This window comes from Aotus nancymaae, unplaced genomic scaffold, assembly GCF_030222135.1.
Source record: "Aotus nancymaae isolate 86718 unplaced genomic scaffold, 86718_ANA_hifiasm-v0.15.2.pri h1tg000059l, whole genome shotgun sequence".
Classification (NCBI taxonomy): Eukaryota; Metazoa; Chordata; class Mammalia; order Primates; family Aotidae; genus Aotus; species Aotus nancymaae.
Genome location: NW_026988473.1, coordinates 61,169,513 through 61,186,517, shown reverse-complemented (window position 1 = coordinate 61,186,517; position 17,005 = coordinate 61,169,513). Strand labels below are relative to the sequence as shown.

Genomic DNA, 17,005 nt, shown 5'->3' with positions numbered 1-17,005 from the left:
GAAATGTGCAGCATTGGTAAATTCATAGATAGGGAGTAGATTAGTAGTTGCCTAGGGCTACAGAGAGGGAGAGGCAATTAAAACTAGGAGGTGATTGCTAAGAGGGGTGGGGTTTCTCTTTGTAGTGATGAAATGTTGTAAAATTGATTTTGGTGATGCCTTTCCAGCTCTCTGAATATATTAAAAGCCATTGAATTTTACACTATATGGGCGAATTGCTTGGCAAGTGAATTATATCTTAATAAAGCTGATTTTTGAAAAAGAAGATTCCTGTCTGAAACAGCAGATGGAAGCAGAGCCTTCAGACATCATTGGGACCTGAAAGGACAATCCTATGTGCTAAATGGGAATGTGGGGTTCCAGATATTGGGATTATAACCTTGGGTCTACCATAAATTGGCTATCTGATCTGGGTCAATTATTTCTCTGTATACATCAGTACCTTCATCTAAAAAAGGAGAGAGTCAGAGCAGTAAGCATGTAGGGTTTCTTTTGGCTTTGGAATCCTATAATTACATAAATGAGATATTGCAAAGGTGTGGCTAGATCAGGCTTGTCTGTATAGGTGAAAACAAACTAGGCCATTGTAAAGTACTTTATTCAGTGATAGAGCTGTAGAAAATCCTAGCTGAGTAACCCTAGGCTAAATCTGATCTGAAAATACATCTCATAGCTTCAAGATCAAAACTACATCTCTATAGGTTGAAAGCATAGAGGTAGAAAACATACAGAATTAGAAGAAGTTCTTGCAAAATGATCTAACAATCTTTCATCCTTTGGCTATAGATTTTCTATATTTGCCCTGGGCACATTTCGCCCCTTAGCTTTAAGACCCTTGATGGCTAAAATTAATGTATACATCAAAATGAAAGAAGTCTGAGGTATTTTTCTTTTATTTGGAGACTTTGTTCAACCAGTAAGCTGCTCAACTTAGTCCTAGCAGGATACACAGCAATGTTGGTAGTCTTTGAAGTGGTATGCCCTTCATGTAGTATTTGAGCATTTATGCCAGCTGTATAGTTATGCTTTTTAATTTCTTTTAATTGCAGTATCCTCACTTCCCATTCACTCTATATTATTAGTAGGCTTTTGTCATTTGACATAGTAAATATAAAAGCATTTTCTAAACTAAGATAGAATATAAATATGAGGATTAAAAAAAATGGAAACCTCTTTTTTTGATATCTACAACTCATTTTAATTGGGGAGGCTAAGGCTTAGAGAAAAGTAAGTTGCTCAGGGTCTCACAAGTGGAAAGTGGGAGGGCTGAGGGTGGTACTAAGTCTTCCTAAATGATCTGTTCCACTGTAACATAACTATCTCTCTTAGTTGTTCTCAACTCTGATTACACATTGGACTCACTCATGGTGCTTTTAAAAAATACAGGAGGTTGGGGGTTGCAGTAGTTCAAGCCTGTGATCCCAGCAGTTTGCGAGGCCAACACAGGCGGATCACTTGAGGTCAGGAGTTCTAGACCAGCCTGCCATCATGGCAAAACCCTGTCTCTACTAAAATACAAAAGTTAGCTGGGTGTGGTGGCGGGTACCTGTAATCCCAACTATCTGGGAGGTTGAGGCAGGAGAATTGCTTGAATCTGGGAGGCAGAGGTTGCAATGAGCCAAGATTGTGCCACCTGCACTCCAGCCTGGGCAACATAGTGAAACTCCATTACTGCCCCCCCCGCCACAAAAAAAAAAATTGGCCTGGCATGATGCCTCACGCCTATAATCCCAGCACTATGGGAGGGCAAGGCAGGCGGATTATTTGAGGTCAGAAGTTCAAGACCAGCCTGACCAACATGGTGAAACCCCGTCTCTACTTAAAATACAAAAATTAGCTGGACATGGTGGTAGGTGCCTGTAATTCCAGCTAGTCAGGAGGCTAAGGCAGGATAATTGCTTGAGCCCAGGAGGCAGAGGTTGTAGTAAGCTGAGATCATGCCACTGCACTTCAGGCTGAGTGACAGAGCAAAACTCCGTCTCAAAAATAAATAAATAAAGAGGTTGCAGTGAGCTGAGATCACACCACTGCACTCTAGCCTGAGTGACAGAGCAAAACTCTGTCTCATAAATAAATAAATAAAATAAAAAATACTGATGCCTGGATTCCATCCAGACTTTTGGAGTCAGAATTTCTAGAGGAATCATCTTGGGTCTCTCGAGAGATTTTTGGGAGATAAGAAAGAAGAGTTGTCTGTGGGCTGCAGTAATGGTTGAGATTTGAGCTGCCAGTGGGTAGAATGTCTTTGGGCATTACCTAATGCTGACCTCTCCAGCATGGCCTCAGTATGTGCCTGGGGGATGCATAAATAATTGGAAAGAGAAGCTGTAATTGAGGGCCTGTAATAGGTGATGCTGAGTTGCAGAATTCCATGTGGGAAAGCCTGGTTCCTGTAGTTAGGATCTGGAGCCTTTGTTTTATTCTAAGAAGTCGTTCAGCATTTAGTTTGAAATCTTTTTCTGGCTGCATTTTCACAAGCAAAGTGGAATTCTCTGAGCTTGGGAAGAGTTTAGCAAAGTTAATTTTAACATTGGACTATGTCAGTGTTTATCTTTCCAAGTTTGGAATGTTTTACTGCCTTGAGCTCAGATTAGCTTAGTGGAGCCAATGAGAGGTGCTGCTTAAAAATAATTTTTTAAAATTGGCCAGTGATTTGTGCTAAAACTTTGATGGCTATACTGAGACATGGGATTCTGCAGTGTCAGCGTCATTTCCCATGCTATCAGAAAGCCAACTGGTCTAGGTCAAAGATAGGGTTAAATTTGGGATGGGTGAGTTTGGAAGCTTCTTTTCCCACTTTATTTTCTCAATCCCAAGATCTCTAGATACATGAAATCAAAATGATTCTTTCTTCTTTCTTGCCTCAACCACAGTTTCTCTATCTTAATGAATAGGTTGAGAAACCTAACAGTTTTTATATTAATGACAACTCATGTTTGTGAAGTTCTTTAGTTTACAAAGCACATATATTTTCTGTAACTTAGTTAAATAATTCTTTTTTTTCTTTGAGATGGAGTCTCACTCTGTCTCCCAGGCTGGAGTGCAGTGGCGCCATCTCAGCTCACTGCAACCTCCGCCTCCTGGGTTCAAGCAATTCTCCCTGCCTCAGCCTCCCGAGTAGCTGGGATTACAGGTGCCCGACACCACCCCTGGCTAATTTTTGTATTTTTTAGTAGAGATGGGGTTTCACCATGTTGGCCAGCTGGTCTTGAACTCCTGACCTCGGGTTATTCACCTGCCTTGGCCTCCCAAAGTGCTGGGATTACAGGTGTGGACCACCATGCCCAGCCAAGAATTCTTAATATAATAGTAGGAATTCTTATTTAGATATGTCTTTTGTCAGTTATAGATGTTATAAATATCTTCTGCTGTGCTCTTACCTCTTATTAGATTAAGTAAATTCCCCTGTAATCTTAGACAGATGCTTGGCATGATGTGAGATAGAATTTTAATGTGATTAAATTTATTAATTATTTCCTTTCTAATGCCTTGTGGTTCTATTTTTGAACTCTTTACCTACTCAGAGACATGAAGATTTTTCTTTTCTTTTTTTTTTTTTAAGACAAGAGTTTTGCTCTGTCACCCAGGCCAGAGTGCAGTGGTACAATCTTGGCTCACCTCAACCTCCGCCTCCCAGGTTTCAGTGATTCTCCTGCCTCACCCTCTCGAGTAGCTGGGATTACAGGTGCATGCCACCATACCTAGCTAATTTTTTTTTTTTTTTTTTGTATTTTTAGTAGAGACGGGATTTCACCAAGTTGGCCAGGCTGGTCTTGAACTGTTGACCTCAGCTGATCCCCGTCCCCCACCTGCTGCACTCCCCCTCTCCCCTGGCAAAGTGGTGGGATTACTGGTATGAGCCACCGTGCCCGGCCATGAAGATTTTCAGACATTAGCACATTATCTGTAAATTGTAATAGTTTTGTTTCTTCTTTTACTTCTTTTTCTTGCTTAATTGCACTGGTTAATATCTTCAGCAGTTAGATGAACAGAATAGTACTGAAGATACTAACTTTAATACTACAATGAATAGAACAGTACTGAAGATATTAACCTGGTGATTGCACTGGTTAGCATCTTCAGTACTATGATGAATCAAATAGTACTGAAGATATTCACCTGATGAGGAGGAATACCCTTCTCTTATTTTTAATCTCAGGAAAAGCTTTCAGCATTTCAGAATTAAGTATGTTTGCTCCAGCGTTTTTTGGTAATTAGTTTTTATTAGATTAAGTAAACTCCCTTGTAATCTTAGTTTACTAAGAGTTTTTAATCACAATTGATACCACATTTCAGCAAATGCTTTTTTCTGTACTAATTGAATTGGTTATATATATTTTCTCCTTTATTTTCTTAATATGTTAAATTACATTCACTTTTTTTAATTGAGATGTAATTCATATGCCATACAAGTCACCATCTTAAAATGTACAATTTCGTGGTTTCTAGTATATTCGTAAGATTGTATAGCCCTTACAACTAATTCCAATACATTTTCATCACTCCAGAAAGAAACTCCATACTCATTGCAATCATTCCTCATTTCTGCCTTCTCCCCTGGCAACCACTAATCTACTCTCTGTCTATGGATTTGCCTATTCTGGACATTTCATATTAATGGAATTACACCGTTTATGTCCCTTTTTGACTGGCTTCTTTCACTTAGCATAATGTTTTCAAGATTCATCTGTGTTGTAGCATGGATCGAGACTTCATTTCTCCTTATGGCTGAATAATAGTGTATGGATATACCACATTTTATTGAACACTTGAGGGACATTTGGGTTACCTTCACTTTTTGACTATTATGAATAAACTGCTATGAACATTCACATACAAGTTTTTGTGTAGACATAAGTTTTCATCAGATTCCTGCAGACATACTTCTAGTCATCATAAAAAATTTGCTACAGCAGCAGTAGTCCCAGGGATACTACAGCCTTGGGATATGGAACCATCAGGATCCTGGGTTTGCTTTATTTTCTCCTTTGTGTCTTCCCTCAGTCTGAAGCTCATAGTGCCTTCCTGCCTACAATCATGTGCTTTGTGAATCTGGTAAGAGTTTATGAAGTTTGGTTGACTTGCTGAGCAGGTGGAAAGCTGGGAGAAAGATCACACTGTTTACTTCTCCTGGCCTCTGATTATTCTATTGCTTTCAGAAATGCCCTTTCCCATCTCAGTCTGGTTAACTCATATTCATCCTTCATGTCTTCTTTCAGGTATTATCTTCTCCAGAAAGGTGGTTTATTTCTTACCTTCCTCTGTACACAGAGTATATACCGTTGTCTTATATTGCAGATTGAAGACTTGAAACTCTCAGAGACTTTCCCAGGGTCACCCAGTGAGTTAATGGCAAAAATAATACTGAATCCTTCTTCCTCTGAGATTCTTTCCACTGACAGAGATTTCTTTTAATTCCCTGACCTCAGCTGTTTAACTCCTGGGTTTGTGGTGATGAGCCAGTGAAACAGTGACTGTGGCAGAGCTTGATGAAGGACTGTACACATGTGAAGGGGATGATTGTTACTTCCAAGAAGGGATTAGTTGGGTTCCAGGTGGCTCTGGAACTGCATAACTTCTCCATTTCTCTCTTGTATTCCTGCTTGTGGAATCCTATTTTCTGCTGATGATCCCCAGCTGGTGAATACTCAGTCTAAATATTACACAGTACCAGGCTGGGCGCGGTTGCTCATGCCTATAATCTCAGTACTTTGGGAGGCGGAGGTGGGTCTCCTCTTCACTTGAGGTCAGGAGTTCAAAACCAGCCTGGCCAACATGGTGAAACCCTGTCTTTACTGAAAATACAAAAAATAGCCAGGTGTCGTGGCAGGTGCCTGTAATCCCAGCTACTCGGGAGGGAGAATTGCTTGAACATGGGAGGTGGAGGTTGCAGTGAGCCGAGATTGTGCCATTGCTCTCCAGCCTGGGCAACAAGAGTGACACTGTCTCAAACAAACAAACAAAAAATTACACAGTACCCAAACTAAATCCTGCCACCGAGATTTAGTTCCCCTTTCTTTTTACTCCTCTCTTCTCCCACTTCAGCCAAGTCATTGCTCTTCTTGTACTCCACATCTAATCATCTATGCTAAAAACTGTTATTTCAGTAGGTAGTTGATTCCAGTCAAATCTCAGTAGGGATCAGGGATATAATCAAGAGTGAAAGACTTGATCACCTGAACTACAATCATGTGCTCTGTGAATCAGGACAAGTCAACTTACTTCTCTGGGCCTCTTTCCTCAGGGAATGGGATTACATGGTCTCTAGAGTCACTCCCTAATACTTTATTTTTTTGAGACACAGTCTCATTCTGTCATCCAGGCTGGAATGCAGTGGCAGGATTTCAGCTCTCTTCAACCTCTGCCTCCTGGTTCAAGCTATTCTCATGCCTCAGCCTCCTGAATAGCTGGGATTACAGGCATGTGCCACTACACCCAGCTAATTTTTGTATTTTTAGCAGAGACAGAGTTTCGCCATGTTGACCAGGTTGGTCTTGAACTCCTGTCCTCAAGTGATCTGTCCACTTCAGCCTCCCAAAGTGTTGAGATTACAGATGTGAGCCACCACACCCAGCCACTCCCTAATATTTTCTAGAGTGTTCTTGAACTAAGTAAACCCTGTGCTAGATTGAAATTCAGAAGTATAATGATTGTAATTAGAAGTGATAATTTTGGTCCTCAAGAACCTTCACTTTGGACTTTTAAATTAGCATGGAATCATATAAGACAGGAAATGACTAGATGCTTGGTGGTGTAGCAGACTCAAGGCCTTGGGAATTAACAGGAAGAGGAAAGATCAGGAAATCCTTCCTGGAAAAAGTGGGACCTAAGCCAATCTTTAAAAGATGGCTGAGATAGAGAGAAGGAGAGGGCAGCATTCCAAACAAGGAGAAGAAAAAGCGAGCAAAAACTTGGAAGTGGGACTATCTGAGGTATATTCAAAGGTTGCAGAGTGAAGAGTGCCCAGTAGAAGCAGAGCTGACTTTAGCATTACCCTGTGTGTTCATGTATTAAATGATTTCATTTCCCTGGAACTCTTTTCTGCGAACTACTCATGCTTTGACCTAACTTTCTTTTTGGGTCTCCTCTACCAAAGATTCTTCTGCTTTTAACAGTTCATGCCTGTATTGCATTATATAGTATATTAATTATATATAAAAATAATATATAAACATACATAGATATAAAACATAAAAATCTAAATAAAACACGAATATAATTGTACTTCTCTAAGTGACTAGATCAAAGGGAATTTAAAAGCAGTTCCAAAGCCCTGCCACTTGTTCCATGCATTCTGGCTATGAGAAAGACAGATGGACTTACGTCATAAATGACTGCTTGACTTGGGGCCCTGGTATACCCCTTAGCCTTCTTTTTCTCAAAGCAGCTGCTTCTGAGAGGGAAATTGCCAAGTGCATAAATAGCTTAAACCCTAGCACTTGGCATGTAGGCAAATGGTTCTCATTAAGAAACTGAAGAATGAACCTTTGGAATCAGACCTGGGTTCAAATCCCAGCTCTCAGTAGTTGTATGAGTAAATTATTCAGTTTCCTCATCTGTAAAATGACAGTAGTAGTATTTATCTCATAACATTGTAAGAATGACAATAGTAATACCTATCTCATAGGATTGTAAGAATGAAGAAAAATACTATATTGATGTCATGGTATGTATACATCTCAAGTTCTTAATGTCATTTGTTCTTATTACACTGAAGTATGTTTTCCTGATTCAACTTGAAATTTTTTAGAGGAGATAAAATAGAATGTAAAGGACCATGGCTTGGATGCCAGACTTTTTGGATTTTAATTAATGACTGTAGGCAAGTCTGTTCCCAAATTTTCTAATCTGCAAGTAAAAATTGCCTCAGGATTGTGGTGATTGTATTAGATGATATGTATAAAATACCTACTTAAAACTGTAGGATGCCTTTTCAGGAAGGAATCTTAACTACGTAGAGCTTTGAGAAGGCATAGCTTCTTGTTTTCATAGACTCACAGAATGTAGGAGCTGGAGGGACCCTTAAGATCATCTAGCTTGTCCTCCCCATTGTTTAGATGAGAAAGCAGAGATCCTGCATATATATCTGTGTGTGTGTGTGTGTGTGTGTGTGTGTGTGTATATATATATATATATATATGCACTGTAGTGAGGTAGAGGTTAAACTGGCTTGAACTCTAGACCTTTTTTGTTTTTTCCTTCTCATTTTGCTACCTTTTATCAGAGTTATGCTAGGTCTCTGGCGGTTTTAGAACTTCAGAATTTCTTTTGGTTAGTGTGTTGAGCTCCCAGATCAGGGTTTTAAAATAAGGTTCACAGGGGCTGGGTAACAAGTGTTGTGAAAGTCAGGCCAGAGCTGCTGAAATGGACGTTTATTCCTGCCCTGGACAGAATTTGTGTGTCTTAGGCAGATTCCTTAAACTCCTTGCTCAGTTGAGGTAAATATCTGGTCATTTGTTCCTTTCTTCGCTTATTATCTGAGCACCTACTTTGTGCCAGGTGTGTGCTATCCCCTGGGAAGCTGTGATTAATTTGACATGGCCCCTGCACTTAGAATTCAGTCTGTTGTGGAAGATAAACTCTTATAATAGGCAATGACTATTACGTATATTGGGTACTGTGGAAACAGAGAGGGTAAAGACCCACCCAACCTAGAGATCAAGGAGGACTTCCCAAAAAAGATGACTTACCCTATATCACCTGGCTAGTTACTGGTGAAACCAGGACTGTTAACTCTGACAGATGTTCTTTTTGCCTCTCCCTACTTTATTTTATTTTATTTATTTATTTTGATACAGGATCTCACTCTGTCACCCATGCTGGAGTGCAATGGTATGATCTTGACTCACTGCAACCTCTGCATCTTGGGCTTAAATGATCCTCTTGCCTCAGTTTCCCAAGTAGCTGGCACTACAGGCATGCACCACCATGCCTAGCTAATTTTTGTATTTTGTGTAGAGATAGGGTTTGCCACATTGCCTTGGCTGGGCTTGAACTCCTGGACTCAAGCGATCTGCCCGCCTTGGCCTCCCAAAGTGCTGGGATTACAGGCATGAACTACCACACCTGGCCATCTCCCTTACTTTAATTCAACAAGAAATTAAGGCTTTAAACATGCATTGAGTATCTGCTCCAATCTGGGTCCGTAATTGGGCTCTTCTATATATGTGAAATATTAATAGATAGACTTTGCCCTCTAAAGGAGACTGCAGCTCAATAAGGAACTAAAATAAGCCTGAAAACAATGATGTTCCTGTTTTTTATTTCCTTTTCCCTGTTTCTCTTGCAGCAAATAAAAAGAAAGAGAAAGAGCGGCCAGAGATTTCTCTCCCTTCAGATTTTGAACACACAATTCATGTCGGTTTTGATGCTGTCACAGGGGAGTTTACGGTAAGTCCTGGGTCACAGAAAGGTCTTTAGTCTTTTAGAGTTCTGGCTGTGCACTGTTAGATTCAACCCTTTCTCATCTTTCTGTGTACTGTTAGATTCAACCCTTTCTCATCTTCCTGATGCATCTTCCTGATGTTCAGATCTCTCTTTGCCTGAGACCCAGATTACAATTTTCTTATGTTCATGAGAGGGACACTTTCATCTCCAAAATTGTATCCAGAGAAGCCTTTCCATCTTCATTCCTAAAATAAACCTCTATTAAATGGCAGGCTTGGTAGCAGGCTCTGTGTGGGGCACTGATCACGCAAGAACAACATCCTATCCTACCATCCTGGAGGTATAGCCTGGTGAAGAAGCAGACATCTTAAGAAATGACTAATAAAATGAGAAAGGTATTGTAAAAGAAGCTTGTGTAAACTATGAGGGTATAGAGAGAAAGAAATGACTAACAAATGCGTCTTTCGCTGCTAGCAAGTGTCAGAGTTAGCTCTGATGTTCTTTCAGGGTCCCCTGTGACTGTGCCTTCCTGTCAGCCTTGCATGTCTTTCTTATAGGGAATGCCAGAGCAGTGGGCCCGCTTGCTTCAGACATCAAATATCACTAAGTCGGAGCAGAAGAAAAACCCGCAGGCTGTTCTGGATGTGTTGGAGTTTTACAACTCAAAGAAGACATCCAACAGCCAGAAATACATGAGCTTTACAGGTATGAGAACTGTGTTCAGGGCAGTCTCAGCAAGAGATGGTTTTAATCTGGGTGGGAAAGCTCACATGCCTATTGGTTTGGGGTGAGAGAAGAAAGTAGTGGAAAGAGTGGAAATGGCACTTTAACTAATGTGGAATTCTGGAATTTGACAGCCAAGATGATGGACTTTGCATCAAACTTGAGTCTTCAAACTTGTGAACAAGTTTGTTCACAAACTTGACACTGCACATGTTTTTTTAAAAAATAGCATGGTATTATATAGAGAGAACACAGGCTTTGTGCTAGAAGGTCTAGATTCTGACACTTACTAGATTCTAACAGTCACTTCAGTTTTTTGCACCTCAAAATGGGAATAATAATTCCTATCTCAAGAGGCTGTAGTGGAAATGGCTGGGTGCAGTGGCTCATACCTGTAATCACAATACTTTGGGAGGCCAAGGCAAGAATATAGCTTGAGGTCAGAAGTTCAAGACTAGCCTGGGCAACATGGCAAAACCCTGTCTCTACAAAAAATACAAAAATTAGCCAGGTGTGGTGGTGAATGCCTGTGGTCCCAGCTACTTGGGAAACTGAGGTGAAGGAATTGCTTGAGCCTGGGAGGTGAAGGTTGCAGTGAGCAGGGATCACATCACTTGCACTCCAGCCTGGGCGACAGACTGAGACCTTGTCTCAAAAAAAAAAAAAAAAGAAGTTATAGTGAGAAATAAGTGAGCTGATTGATGCGAAAGTTTTTTATAAGTTGTAAAACAGTACCACAGAAATGTAACTATCATTATTGTTAATATTATTATTAGTTATTTAATAACATTAATGTATGGCTTCCTCAGGGAACTAATTTTTGTCAGTCAAATGAAAAAAAAGGTCAATAATAGTAAATATTCTTTAATTGTGCCCTCGGTAGAAGAGACTATATTTTCCAGAGTGTTTTTAATATAGAATTGGGATTAGAACCCAGGTCTCCTAATTCCTATACCAGCACCTTTTGAATGTACTACTTGCCCCTAGTAATGTTACTTGGAGGCTTTCCTTCCACAGCAGACCAGCTATCCCTTGTTTTGCAGGTGTGACAGCCAAAGAAGGCCTTTCTAGTATGCTAAATTAATGGTGGGCTGGTCTTTTAATTTCCAGTCCAGTGCTTTTTACTTATATTGCCTCCTTCAAAGGGCAGTATTGTTGGGAAGGTGAGAACCAGGATGAACTAGCGAATTTTGAAGGATGCTTTCTCCAGCCAGTATCTGGCTTGTTTCAAGGGCACAGATGGTGGAGATGACAGGTTGCAGCTTCACTCATGCTGCCATGGTGGTGCCCAGGAGAGGGCCCTGCATGTGCCCAGCAGTATTTCCTTTCTCTCTTCTGGCCCACTGAGTCTGTCTCACTTCATCCATTGAGGGACTGAGTTATTTCAAGGCGGAATTGGGGTGGAGGGTTACTGTGTGGGAAAGTTTTCTAGTCAGGAAATTAGAGTTTATGTTTAAGGAACTTGTCATGGAAACATCAGATTAGAGGCTGTCTTTGAAAGCATCAGTGGCTAAGTCTTTGGAAAGATCTTTCTTGTGTGTATGTATATAGATATGTGCACGTGGCATGTAAGTATTTATGTATATGGAGGCATAGACCTGTGGATTTGCATATATTTGGAATTAAAGCCCCCTTAAGTATTCATGAACAAAGATAAAGTCCACTCAGGTATTCATGAATGAACATATGTATAAGTATACACATTCAGATAATTATGTGTATGTTCATTTGTGCATACATGTATGAATAATATTGAGTGTATATGTATAGATATATGTGCATATATCTATTTTTGTGTGTACAAATTTGTACACATGTATATATATGTTTGCAAGAATTTTAATTTTTTGTAAGTAGGAGACTGGGGCCAACTCTAGGCAAAATTGTGCATTTGGCATAAGTGTTTTTAGGTGTCATAGCTCTCCTTTCCCTGTTTGCCATCCTCTCATACTATTCGTTATGATAATACTACCTTAATTTGTGTATGCTCACATGTGAATTACCTCATGTGATTCTTTTTTGTTTTTGAGACGGAGTCTTGCTCTGTCACCTAGGTTGGAGTGCTGTGGTGCAATCTCGGCTCACTACAGCCTGTGCCTCCTAGGCTCAAGTGATTCTCCTGCCTTGACCTCCTGAGTAACTGGAACTGCAGGCATGCACCACCACACCTGGGTAATTTTTGTATTTTTAGTAGAGACGGGTCACCATGTTGGCTAGGCTGGTCTCGAACTCCTGACCTCTAGTGATCTGCCTGCCTCGGCTTCCCAAAGTGCTGGGATTACTGGTGTCAGCCACTGAGCCTGGCTCCCTCATGTGATTCTTATGATGGCCTTGGGGGATTGGCAGGGCAAGGGCTATTATTCTCATTTTATATACTCAAAGAAATTAATTAGGCTCAGAGTAATTAAATGACATACCCCAAGTGACTCAGTTGATACATGATGGAAATGGATTTTAAACTTGAGCTTTTAACCCCTTTGCTGTCTATAACCCAAGCACAACCCTCCATGCTAATTTTTTGGTCAAATTTTCCTATTTTTTCAACACTTAATTTTTTTTATACCAGTTAGTAGCTAATGTAATAGGGAAAAAGTAGACTAGATTGACAACTCAGCTGGGTCTTAGCCCTATTTTGCCACTGACTTATGTGACCACTGAAAGAACCTATCTCTTTCCCTTTCTGAACCTCATTTTACTCATCTGTAAAATCAAAGTGTTGGAAGTACTTTCTGTTCCATCATTCTGTGCTTTAGAGTTTTATTTTGATATATAGAACTTGTTCATCACCTTTAAAGGGAATGTTTACTTGTTTTTTATATGACATAAAAAGTATACTTATTATCAAAATACCCAGTCTTCAAAAATACTAGCAGTTCATAAGGTTGGGTAGAACAGTGAAGGCATAGTGTTGTACTCTCCCAAAGTTGATAGTCTTTTGGACAAGAAAAAAAAATGAATTATGTTTAAAGTATATCCTGAATTTATTTTTCCAGAATACTGCTAGCTATTCTGGATTTGTTATAAGAACATGTTGTCAGAGCTTGCCTTATTTCCTTCTTTGTGGGTTCACGATTTGCTGTAGGGTCAAAGAAGCTGTATTTAGCACTTTTTTATTTGATGGAATTGGGATCTTGGACATTCTCTAGGCTTGGTGAGGAATATATTGGATTTGGTAGAATATTTCTCCTGCTTAATTTCATTAGTGGTGAATTGGCAAAGTCAGTTTTTCTTGGACCCATAGGAATTAAAGAACAAAACTGAAGACATTATCTGGTTATTAAACTTATTTTCTTGCTAAGATCTCCATTGGGTCTCTCTTTCATATTTTATGAAGTCTAAGATGCCGCTGATTGTAAGATACACCATTATTTATATACCAATCAAGGAAAACAAAGCTGCCAATTAAACCATAACATACTTTTGATTGTAGGACACACCTCTGTTTCAGAGACATTAATGTGAAAAAATGTACATCTAAGAATCAATGAAATATGGTAATTGCTTCATTGAGAGATCTTGATTCAATTCTTAGAAAACAAGACCCTACCTTTAATTAGACTTGACAGGATTAATAACTCTCTTTTCCTCAACCTTTGTCCTTTTGTCCCTGTGAACAGTAGATATGGATATAGAATAATCTTTTAAGAAAGCTGAAGCTGGAGGCTGGCCATGATTTGACATGGATGACTCAGGATGGTGCTATGGATTCTTTCCTTTTCTTTTAGAATGCATATTTTCTTGGCCATTTAAGCCTCACAGTGATATAGCTGATGATGTAGATCCAGTTCTAGCATAGTATTTAGAATGAGACCAGAATTCAAGTCTAATTCCTCTCTTTAACCTGTGTGTACCCTGGACAAATAGCAGTCATTTACCACAACAACAGACCACATATACAATGGTGGTCTGATAATATTATAAGGGAGTTGAAAAATTCTTATCACCTAGCGATTGCTTAAGTTTAAAATAAATGTAGCATAGTCTAAGTATACACTGGTAATGTCCTACTTAGGCCTTCACGGTTACTCATCACTCACTCACTGACTCACCCAGAGCAACTTACAGTCCTGCAGGCTCTGTTTATGGTAAGTGCTTATATAGATGTATCCTTTTATTTATCTTTTAAACCATATTTTTTTATTGTACCTTTTTTATGTTTAGATGCACAAATACTTACTGTTGTGTTATAGTTGCCTCAATAACATGCTGTACAGGTTTGTAGTCTAGAAAGCAATAGGCTGTACAATATAGCCCAGGTGTGTTGTAGGCTATACCATCTAGGTTTGTATAAGTACACTCTATGATGTTCACATAATGACAAAATTACCTGATGACACATTTCACAGAACGTACCCCATTGCGAAGCCACACACAACTGTACTTAACATCTCTGAACTTGTTTCCAAATCAATAAAAGTAGATATAATAATAGTACTCAGAGCCATAATGAAGATTAAAGAATGTGATATGTATAATGTGTTCAACATGATATCTAGCCTGTAGTACCAGTCACACTATTATTATTCTCCAAATCTGGCAAGTGCTTGACCAGATAGACTTCTTTCGGTCTCAAGAAAGAATTAACTGTAATTGTTTATTGACTAAGTCCCTTGTCTTTCTTCCTGTGCAGATAAGTCAGCTGAGGATTATAATTCTTCTAACGCTTTGGTAAGTATTTACTTTATTTTGATATAGGCACACGTGGAGGTAAGGATCAAGACAGTGTGGTAGAGGCAGAGCCTGAGCTGGGAGGCACTCATATTAGTCAATTAGTCACTCCCCCACCCTTGGCCTCAGAATTCCTATCTATAAAGAAATAAAGAAATAAGATATAATAAGTAGGGGGTATCCCTTCCAGCTTTAATGTCCTAGAAATTCTTTCTTTGTGATAATATTTTTATTTTTTATTTTTATGGATTCATAATAGTTGTAAAATGTTCTAGAAATTCTAGCCTTGGAACCAGAAGATACGACATTTAGGCTCGGTTTTTTAATTTGTAGGTTTGAACCTTGGGAAAGTCAGTTTGCCTCTTTGAGTTTCAATTTCTTCATCAATAAAATGACTATGATATAGTCTACCTGGACATGTCTTCAGATACCTACATTTAGAGGAAAATTTCCTCTCTTTGGTCTATGGAATCTGCAAAACCAACATTTGTACGAATTGTTGAAGGGAGCAGATTTTATTCATTTAAGGTCATTCATTCTGTCCTCTGAAGTTGTAATGAATGCTTTGACACTCAAAGGGATGTTATAGAAATCATGAAGAATTGGCCGGGAAGTAAACTAGATGATCTCAAAGGTTCCTCTGTCTCTCTCAACCTACAAATTCTATTTTCCAGGGCAATTATGAGGATAAAATGAGGGTCCTATAAATAGTAAAATATGATGCATATAAGAGAATACTGCCCTTTTTCTTTCTTTCTTTCTTTTTTTTTTATAAAGAGACGGGATTTTGCGTTGTTGTCCAGGTGGCAGTGCAATGGTATGATCATAGCTCAGTGTAAACTCAAACTCCTGGGCTCAAATGATGTTCCTGCCTCAGCCCTCTGAGTAGCTGGGACTACAGGCATGAGCCACCACACTCAGCTAATTTTTAAAACATTTTGGTAGAGACGGGGTTCTCATTATGTTGCCCAGGGTGTTCTCAAACTCCTGGCTTCAAGTGATCCTCCTGCCTCAACCTCTCAAAGTGTTAGGATTACAGGTATGAGCTACCACGCCTGGTTGCTATTTATTTTTTACATCTGATGGTGTCTCTTGTACATAAGTGGTTATGCCATATTGAATTACTTAACATTTGCAAAAGCCCTAGTTTATACTGTGCCAAGTCTAGTGTGAATAAGTGACATTACAGAGATAGTCAGACATGTCCCAATACCTAACAGCCTCTTAGCCTTGAGGTTGAAGACCTCAAGCAGCCAATTCTTCATGATTTCTGTTTGTGCTTGAAGGTACAGACAGACAATTATATTGCAGCATGCTAACCTTCATGAAGCCAAGGGCTGTCTCTGACTTGTTAATTGTTATATCCTTGGCATCTGGCAAGTCTTAGCATTTGGTAAACATTTACTGAATGAAAGGTTGGATGTGTCAGAGAAAGCTTCCTGATGGTAAAGTCTGAGCTGAATGAGTTATATAGAGCAATAATTAAGGGAAAATGCAGGTATTCTACACAGAAAGAGAATAGCATGCATGTGGGCAAGGAAGTTTGAGAAGTATACTTGTACAGGGAACTGCGATGTAGTTTGTTATCACTAGAATGTGAATTGTGAAGGAAGTAGAGGTGGGTGATGAGGAGGAGTGGTAAGCAGGACAGATCATGTAGGAGTTCGACTTTATCTTAAAGGTGATTAGAAGCTTAAAGAACTTAAGCAGGGGAGTAGTTAAGTTCTAACACAATACCGAGTCATAATCAAAATACTTTGAACTGTGCTTCCAGCAGAGGGAACTGGTCTACTCTGAGTCATTTTTACACTTACTGATTATAAAAAACAATATTCACACGTTCAGTGCCTTGCAGCCTGTTGGATCCTTTCTTATTGACTCTCTGGATCCTCACAGGAGCCTTCTGAGGCAAGGTATTATCCTTGTAGATGATAAAACTGAAATGGAAAAGAGTTAATGATAATAGGCATCTGATTCCCAGCCTATACTGCTTTCCCCTGATTTGTGCTGCCTTTCATCAAATGAGAGATGTGGTTAAAAGATGGGGAAGAATTTGCAAATATAAGATCTTTGAATAGTAAATTATTAAAGAAGAGGCTTTAAGCTGAATTGTGCTTTGTGTCTCAAATGTCTTTATGCTTTTGTAGGAAGAGTGATAGCTATTAATATTGAGTGCCTGCAATGCACTCTGTTAAGAACTTTACATATGTTAGCATGATTAGCATCA

At 39.3% G+C, this 17,005-nt stretch overlaps 1 protein-coding gene across 8 annotated transcripts in view; it reads left to right on the top strand.

Moving 5' to 3' along the window:
• The window catches only part of PAK1 (p21 (RAC1) activated kinase 1), a 165,728-nt gene that overhangs the window by 102,499 nt on the left and 46,224 nt on the right, over positions 1–17,005 (top strand). For all 8 annotated transcript variants that reach the window (XM_012469600.3, XM_012469597.3, XM_012469598.3 and 5 more), the window contains exons 3-5: positions 9,290–9,390; positions 9,945–10,092; positions 14,741–14,778. In XM_012469600.3, the coding sequence (XP_012325023.1) occupies positions 9,290–9,390; positions 9,945–10,092; positions 14,741–14,778 (287 nt within the window). The remainder of the gene's footprint in view (positions 1–9,289; positions 9,391–9,944; positions 10,093–14,740; positions 14,779–17,005) is intronic.